General features: G+C 49.2%; 1 protein-coding gene across 1 annotated transcript; it reads left to right on the plus strand.

Moving 5' to 3' along the window:
* The first annotated feature begins 3,354 nt into the window (after positions 1-3,354).
* On the plus strand, positions 3,355-8,603 carry LOC142785147 (uncharacterized). Its single transcript, XM_075883598.1, has 3 exons — positions 3,355-3,401; positions 4,164-4,391; positions 8,317-8,603. Exons 2-3 carry the CDS (start codon positions 4,244-4,246, stop codon positions 8,592-8,594), a joined length of 426 nt encoding a protein of 141 aa, XP_075739713.1. The 5' UTR covers positions 3,355-3,401; positions 4,164-4,243; the 3' UTR covers positions 8,595-8,603.
* Positions 8,604-9,260: the final 657 nt, after the last annotated feature.

The raw sequence follows: 9,260 nt of genomic DNA on the forward strand, positions 1-9,260 counted from the left end.
TTGCGGGCAGCTCCCACGTAGGGGCTGAGATGCCAAGCTCCTCAGCCGCCTCGCGGGCTTGGTGGACAGCCCAGAGCTGATCTGCCAAGGACGAGCTGCGGATTGCCGCCTCCCATGTGGCAGAGGTGATGGTTGCTAAATGAGCGAATCACTCCGTGGATATGCTGCCATTTTTTTCTTTGAGCGCTTTGATTACATATAACGTGAAGAGAGAGAGAGAGAGAATAAAATGAGGGAAAGGCAAGGAGGTTAAAGGGGTGGTGTCACCCAACTTTGAGGCTATCCCAAGGCTGTTGTGGGTTTCCTCTGTATGCAAGGACTCTCCACACGAAGGGTCGGACAAAACAAACGCGTAGAACATATTTTATTTCACTTTTAAATATGTAGATGAATGCCCACTCTTACGATCTAGACCCATTGCTTGCGCAGCAACACTGATGTTTCAGAGCTGGAGAAGCAACGGTTGTCGTCGTGACGTCACACCAGATCTGTAGCGACGAGTGTGTTGGCGTCCCTTGCTGAGAAATTGTGCGTCTGTCAAGGACACTGGGTGCTTTGGAATAGACACTCGACACGCCCTTGTCCGTCAGAGACGCCGCGGGCGTCCAACAGCGGGGCTATCCCGTACTCCTTCAGCGTATCGGCGCCTATAAAAGGCCGGTGCATCAAACGTCAGGTGGCTTGCCCGTCCACGTTCTGTACATACGTTGTAAACATAAACGCTTTGTTTCTTTCTGGCTGCCTTTTGCCTGGCCACTGCCTGGATGCTACTGCATCTGGCCATGGCAACTTTCAGCGCATTTGTTTGCTGGTGCTTGTGTGGCACGTGCGTCTGAGAGCAGACGAAACTCAGAACGATGTGCATCACAGCTTTGTGTGGTAACGTGGCCAAGCCACCTACGCATCGACGCCACTGCCCATCTCGGCGCCCCTAAACCAAAACCGAAAATGGTTCACATAAGTAAAGCAATATTAAACTATTAGGCGAAAATACACGAATCTTGGTGTTTGTATCATGCTTCCTGGAGCTGAAGAAAACGCTTACAGCGAAGAACACGCCTTGCACAAATTTAGGGACACCACCCCTTGAACCAGAAATTGAGGCATCCGGTTTGCTACCCTGCGCTAAGAGAAGAGAGAATGGGGAAGAAAGACGGAAAACAAAGTGAAGAGTGAAATTGACGCGCGAAAAAAAGTGAGCTGGGGTGCTAAAGCCTATACAATAGGCCACTACCATGCAAAAAAGTTCAAGAAGGCTTCAACTGATTTTCTGTGTGAACACAAATCATGTCGTCTTTCAAGCATTATTTGTTCTGACAAATAATGCTAACTGCCGCAGCAGCTAACTGCCGTCTTTTCACACGGTAACGAGGGCAGTGACAAAGAACGTGCTCTATCGTTTCATCGCTGGCGCAATGATCGCAAGCAGCACTGTCTTCCATGCCGATTCGGAAGGCGAAAACTTTGGTGAAACCGACACCAAGCCACAGCCGGCAAAGCACGATTGTCTCAAGTGGAGAGAGTCCGGATGGACGCCGAAATCGACGAGATGTGTCCAGCCTATGCAGTCACGTGTGCCGTAAGCACTCAGCGTTCCACAGGGGTTTCATTTCTTCATTAGCAATTTTAGTGCGAAAATTACTGCCATGACCAGGGAAGCACGGTAACGAAAACTAGGTAGAGAAACTGATATATAGAAAGCAAGCCAGAAAAAATGTAAAAAAATAAAGGACGTAGAAAAAAGAAATCAATGTAAACAAATTGAGGAAAATACCGAAAAACTGTAAAGAAGAGCATAAATGCAAGAGAGGAATAACGAAAAAAAAACATTGAGAAACAAAGAAGACTGCCCAACTCTGGACTTGCTACAGGCTTTGCACGCATAAGGCAAAGCTGCCTTATTTGCTAAAGCATCAACAAAAGTTTTGTAACTTTTTGCACTTGTCAGAACTGGTTTTAATAGGGGCTAATTCTAACGCCACAGTTAGATTCATCGATTGCCAAACGGGCTGACAGCTATCGAATAAGGCTCTATACGACACCGTCTGATGTGCTCAGCGCGATAAAGACGTGAAATCCTCCGGCATATTAGCCTCAAGGAGACTGCGTCGGCTTATCCCAGTTGCAACTGCTTGGCCTAAGACTCCCACTCGCTTTCCATAGTTGTGCTCACTCGATAATCTAGTTGTATTTAAACTTTGGCAGGAAAATGACATTTGCGGGTTAGTTAACACCTGGCACGAGAAAGTGGCACTGGCTCAAAGCTGCAGCGTTGGTACTTCAGCGATTAGAATGCCTAAGTTTCTGAAAAAGCCCCTCTAAGCTTGTCGACGAGCAGTCGAACGCTGGCTCGAAAATCGTAGAACTGGTCGGTCTTGTGTTAATGTTTAAAACATCTTATCGAGTGTTGTAAAAGGGGGGAGGGCATAAATGAAAGAGAGGAAAAAAAGAAGCATACTTGTAATCCTTTGAAGTCACAGTTTCACTTCAATCAAACGTGGCTCAACGTGCAATAAGTGAACGCAGCAAGGACACAATCTCTTTAGGAATATTTTCTATGTAGCCGCATACACCGAGTTGCAGCTGCACTGTGTTTGCTTATGCGAACGTGCCTACCAGCCACACGGAGCTTGTACATAGAGCAGCAGAAGCATACGTTTGCCCGTCGGAACTTTGATCGCTTCAATGCTCTCACGGTCCATTTCCAATGCGAAATTGTTTGACGTTGTATAAACTACGTTCGTTGGTGGCTGCGAGTTGCTAGCCGAGCGTGAATGTATGCTGCCTCTGCATGAAACATGCCCCGCCGTGGTGGTCTAGTGGCTGAAGAACTCGGCTGCTGACCCGCAGGTCACGGAATTGAATACCGGCTGCGGCGGCTGCATTTCCGATGGAGGAAGAAATGCTGTAGGCCCGTGTGCTCAGATTTGGGCGCACGTTAAAGAATCCTAGGTCGTCTAAATGAATGGAACCTTCCACTACAGCGTCTCCCATTATCATATGGTGGTTTTGGGACGTTAAACCCCACATATCAATCAATAAGTCTGCATGAAACAGCACGCCTTTGTTGGATACAAAGAGATGCCATTCTCATGAGACCGATGGAAAATAGCACTCCACTGTTTGCCCTCTCTATCACGTCTTTTTGGCAGGAATCCGCCCAGGTGCTCTAGTGACTGAAGCACTCGGCTGCTGAACCACAACATCTGACCTCTAGAACTCATATTCTGAGAAATAATTGTTGAGCAATCATATCATTTGAATAATTACGCTTCACCTTCGTCTGACTTTGTGCTTCAGCTCTATTGAGGGCAGTAGATTTAGTACTAAAACACCGTTGTTACGGATATGAAGTGAAGAAAGACGACGAGTTGGGCAAGTTGACATGCGAGTGTTTGTTGGTGAGCCGTCTTGAATCATGGCTGTGTTTTTCCCGTAAATACAGCTTGTTATAAGCATGTAACCCCGTAACTCATTGGTTAGAGGTGTTGGAGGCTTCAGGGTGCTTTTGTATCTCTCTTGGCTAGTGTTCACGCAGAAAACGTTTTACGTACGCAATGACCACGTAAAACTCATTTTTTACAGCTCTTTCAATTTTCATTTCCGGGTGTCACTTTTAGTATTTTTGTTATGATCCCAACGCTGCTGGCGTCGTGCCTATTGGAACACCTTGAACTGCGGCGCATAAAAGTGGACGTACGTTAGGATTCGGCAATGCACTTAGTGGCTTCTTTTCTCGCCACCTCGGCACCAATCGCCATGGATAATTCAGGGACACGCCTCAGTTTTTATAGACTCGGGCGCCTCCTAAGCATGGGTGTTCAAATGTTGCGAATCTTGCCGCTGTCAGTTTACATTCGCAGTGAACTAACGTCCCGTGTAATGGTTTCAATTTAACCGGACCGCGAAGACACAATCTAGAAGCTGGAAATAGCCTTCGATAAAAAGCAAATCACTCCTTGCGTATACTGATAGACGATTGCTAACACGCTGTAGTGCACAGTTATTATTTATGCACGGGAATACACTACAAGGAAACAGGATGACAAACTGAGAAGCGCTTTCTGGGCAAATACGAATATACACCATGTTGTTATATGAATCAGCGAAAGAGTACCTTGGTTGCGCGAGCCGACCTGGTTTTTGTGTGTTTGCTTTGCGAGTTTGGAGAGAGCCCGCATGTCTCCTGCGGCACTTACGTTGGCTCGGAGGAATCGCTCAACCTAGCCAAGTCGGCCTCTAGATGAGCCTCAAGTGCAGCTTCCGCGCACAGAGCCGTGGCGAGGCCGCCGACGCAGTCACCACCACAAGGCGACAAAGGAAAACTGTCGACAACGCCACCATGCAGCGAGGCCAGGACCTGGGCCAACGTTGCAAAACACAGAAAGCAGGTGAGTGGTACCCTCCCCCCCCCCCATTCTCCCCTGCGGCACGCAGTGCCGAGCAAACCAAGATAGCAGCTCTCTAGGGCGAAATTGAGATGTTGCTGAAAAAAATGGCACCCCTACAATCCAAATCGAAAGAGCTGACCAATCCCTCCTCACCCGCAGCTGAGGCTATGGAGAGGGAGCTCACGGCGCTGACGGCAACACTGAGCGCGGAAGCTGCCCTTGAAGCTCGTCTAGAGGCCCGCATGGACGCGCGTCTTAATTCCATAGAAAATCAAATTTCCGCGGCACTGACCTCGGCTATCACCAAAATTACCGAAACGATCCCCACAATGATTGGCCAGCACTTGGCACAGTCTCCGCGTATCCTACGACACTCCGGCGTTGTGATTAAAGACGTGTCTGGCCGCTATTCCAAAACCTCGCGTCACGCCATAGAAAATGATGTAGATGATGACGACAGCTGAACGCTTACAGGAATTGAGGACGCCACCCTCGCCGTGAATGCTGGCTTCGCAGCTGCGTCCCTACAAGCGCTTTTTAACTTGAATGACCATGGCGGGCAACCCTCAAGTTAGACGCTTTCCATAATACGATTCGGCCACCCTTATTCGAATTACTCAATGAAACTGCCGGGGATTCCGTTTCCGCTCCAAGCGGGCTCACCTCTGGCTTTTTCTATCGAATCTCGCTTCACTTCCCGCAGTGGTTGTCCTCCAGGAGCCAGGGAGCGGCACTAGCCTTCCAAATTGTTCCACGTTCCAGCATAACCCCTCTTCCTGTATATTTGTGCACAATAATTGTACAGCCACCCAAGTGAATTGGTAACTGAAAATTGAATAGTTCCTATGCGATGGTCACCGTCGTTCTGCTGAAGAAACGAGACGCACCAATAGACATACTCAACATCTTCTGCTCTCCAAAACTCCTCAAAAATGTTTCTTTCGCAACACTCTTCAGTCACACTCTAAAGGCGATGGGCAGAGATCCCCTTGTGATCGTGGGTGATTTTAATGCTCGCAGCACACTCTGGGGGTACGTGCGTCAGTAGAAGCGTGGGCGCAAGCTAGTAGAACTTGCGTCAACGCTGGGCCTCACTCTTCACACTGACCCTTCATATCCAACACTAGGGGGTAACTCCGTGACTCGGGACACGCGTCTGGACCTTACCTTAACCATAAACATTAGCCACACAGACTGGGCCAACACCGAGAAAACCCTCGGCAGCAACCACTGCATACTCAACACAACCGTCACAACCATAATACTGGCTAGACCCCACGCCCAAGCCCGCCTACCCGAGTGGACCAAGTTCCGAAAAAACTACACCAATCTGGCCCCGATTCACAAAACAGGTTAACACGCATGGTCACGAGTATCGGTTACCCACCTTCGTTCGACGGAAACTCTAGTTCAACTCTCACAGGCTACGCCAGGGGTGGACAACCACCTCCTTCACCTGTTGGAGGTGAGGCACAGCCTCGTCCGCAGATGGCGCCGCGAAAAACACAATCGGAAGCTCAAAATTCACATTGTCGAGCTCACCCAACGAGCGGCTTAGTACGCGGCTCAGCTCACCGACTCGAATTGGATGAAACGATGCAACACGGCTGCTAGACAAATGTCCAACCGGAACACTTGGCATCTCTTTCGCGCCTTGATCGATCTGACCCAAGCCAGAGCCGAGACACAAAAACATCTCCAACGGGCTATCCATGCTTTCGATGGAGACACTTCAAAGTTAGCATGCAAACTCCGTGATCAATACCTCTGTGTCCGACGTGACATTCAAGGGCCAGCGTACTCGTATGCAGGTTCCCAGAACGCGGAGCTGGATCAACCGTTCCAGCTCCATGACCTGAAGGCGGCCCTGACTAAAATGAAGTGAGGAACGGTACCGGGGAGAGACAAAGTAACAGTAAAATTACTTGCCCATCTCCCCGAGCAGGCGAACGACGCACTCCTCGCGTTCATAAACACTATCTGGCTTGCTGAAACACCTCTCCCAATCAAATGGAAGACTGCCCGGGTCACTTTCATTCCAAAAGCCGGCAAAGCCATAAACACGAATAACCTTCGCCCCATCTCTCTCGCCTCTTGTGCGGGAAAGCTGATGGAGACTATGGTCCGAGATCGGCTATCCGAGTTTTGGGAGAACCAACACGTATTTGCTGACACCATGTTCGGGTTCTGCCCACACTGATCCGCACAGGATGTCTTGCTTCAGTTAGACTACGATATTCTAAATCACATTGACTACCCCCTCAATGACAAAGCAGTACTCGCCCTCGACTTGAGGGGAGCTTTCGACAACGTCACACATGACCTTATTCTGACGCATCTTTCCCAAACCAACTGTGCACACATTACGTTTCGATACATTAGACAATTCATCTCTGACTGACAGTCATATATCCAGATACGAAACAAAGAACACGACTCACACCAATTGTCAATGAGAGGTAACCCACAGGGCGTGGTACTCTCACCCTTACTGTTTAATCTGGCTATTATGAACCTACCGGCTCAGCTGGAGAATGTTATAGGCATACAACACACACTTTTTACCGACGCCATTACCATATAGGTTAAACACGGATCGGTAGGAGACACGGCAGCAAACCTGCAGCAAGCGGTGGAGATCGCGGACACCTACGCCCGCCGCTGCAGCCTTCAATGCTCCCCGACCAAATCGGAATTTGTGCACATTCGCTCCTCGCCAAAGTGCACTACCAAAATTGATCTGTCCTTGCAAAGCAGACCCATCCCAGAACACGATGAGATCAGAGTGCAGGGTCTGTTTATTCACAAACATCGCCGAGTCGACAAAACATTGACAAAACTGCGTAAAGTGGGGAACCAGGTGGGCCGTATGGTCCACCAGGTTTCCAACAAGCGCGGGGGGTTACGTTTCAGAAACGCCTTTCGGCTGGCGCATGCATTCGTAACCAATCGAGTCCTCTACTCGGCTCCTTACCTCCACCTGCGCAAGCTCGATGGGAACGCCCTTGAGGTGATTCTCAGGAAGATGTGTACAAGCATGCCCTCCATCTCCCACTAACCACGTCTAACCAGCGCCTTATGAGCCTGGAGATGGTAAACGCTTTTACAGAGCTCCAGGAGGCACACTTGACCAATCATTAGACGATACTTTTAAAGGCTCCGTCGGGTCGGTGTCTATTAGCCCGACTACACATACACCATCCAACAGAGACGGAAGAGCGCGTACGCATTCCAGAAGTCTGGAGATACGCCCTCCATGTGCACCCTCTTCCGGCCAACATGGCACGGGACGACCACAGTGACAGGCGCCTTGCGTGGGCGAAGGCACTAGGTCGCCACTATGGGAACAAACACGGCATATTTTACGTGGACGCATCCGGCCCTCACCGTGGGGGTTGGTACACGGCAGCAGTCGTCCACCAAAATGTCGCGGTGAATGACCGCACATTCAAAGCACAGGACATAACATATGCGGAGGAAGTCGCCATCACACTAGCTGCCGTAGACGTGGACTCACGCGTCATCATTACAGGCTCGAGAGGGGCCTGCCGAAATACTCAACGGGGGTATGTCCCACACCTGGCGTACCGCATCTTTCAAAACAGCAATTACGTCGGGGCCCCCGCGTCTTGAAGGATCATATGGGCTCCAGCTCACATGGGCCTCGAAGGCAATAAAACGGCTGACGCCACCGCTCGCGCGCTCACTCTCCGGGTTACGCCTTCAGACTCTTCCGAAATTGATCTCGAACCCAATCCGACCTTAACATTTCGGGAACATACTAAATTTCATCGATTCGGCCATTCAATTTATCCTAAACCCTGTAAGGGCCTTACAAAGGTGGAGGAGCATTGACTCCTCCGCCTTTACACCAAAATACTGCTGTGCCCGGCAGTTTTTAAATATCTCGATCTTGCCTGTACAGGAAAATGCCCGCACTGTGCGGAGAAATCTTCGGACATCTTCAACATGGGGTGCGAATGCCAGTCAACCCCTCGCCTCACCCCGAAACCGAACACCATCCGGAAGAACTGGGAGGTGGCCCTGCTCGGCTGCTCCAACCTGGCGAGCCAGAAGGCCCTGGTAAATCGAGCCCGAGTCGCGTTGGACGCCAATGGGTTTCTACAATTAGGAGCCCACCTACTGTTAGTGAGGGGTGGGCCACACCGTGCCACCTCCTACACACTTTCTGTATATAAATAGAAAAAAGTTTTTTCTCTCTTTCTCAACCTAGCCATAGCGACGACTACAATGAGATAAAAACTTTCGCCTTGGCCGAGCCTACAGCTGGCTTATGCAGAGACAATTTGAGACTTCTGAAGTTTGTTTTAATGCTTAGAATTTTTGCGACAGGGACACTTCAGCAGGGGCTCATTTGAATGAATACAAAAAGGAAGCTCTAGATATCATTGTAGTCTCTATTTTTTTAGTTTATCATGACCCTTATGTCTCTCTGCACTGTTGTGTTTCTTTTAGAGACTATACTGGGTCGTTGCACAAGAGCCTGAAGTGCGGTCACAAGTTGTTTCATGCCGGCATGGTGTGCTATAAACTTGACTGACAGCTTGAACTTTTTTTTATTAAAATGATGAAATGGGAGAGGTTGGTGCAATTAGGGTAGAACCGGCTACTCCTTTTCTCTGAGTAGACAAGATATGCCATAAGATCAACAATAAGGGCACAAAATGGGAGACGGTACAACTTACGATGTGAAAAGACACGATAGTCAGACTTCACAGGTTAGTTCACATACAGTTAATAGGTTCATATGTTCCACACACAAGGTCAGTTCACCTCACATGACAGTTCATACTCGCCTAATAGATCCATATGTACACAATTTCCACACACACGGCCAGTTCACATTGA

This window comes from Rhipicephalus microplus, unplaced genomic scaffold, assembly GCF_043290135.1.
Source record: "Rhipicephalus microplus isolate Deutch F79 unplaced genomic scaffold, USDA_Rmic scaffold_18, whole genome shotgun sequence".
NCBI classification, from domain to species: Eukaryota; Metazoa; Arthropoda; class Arachnida; order Ixodida; family Ixodidae; genus Rhipicephalus; species Rhipicephalus microplus.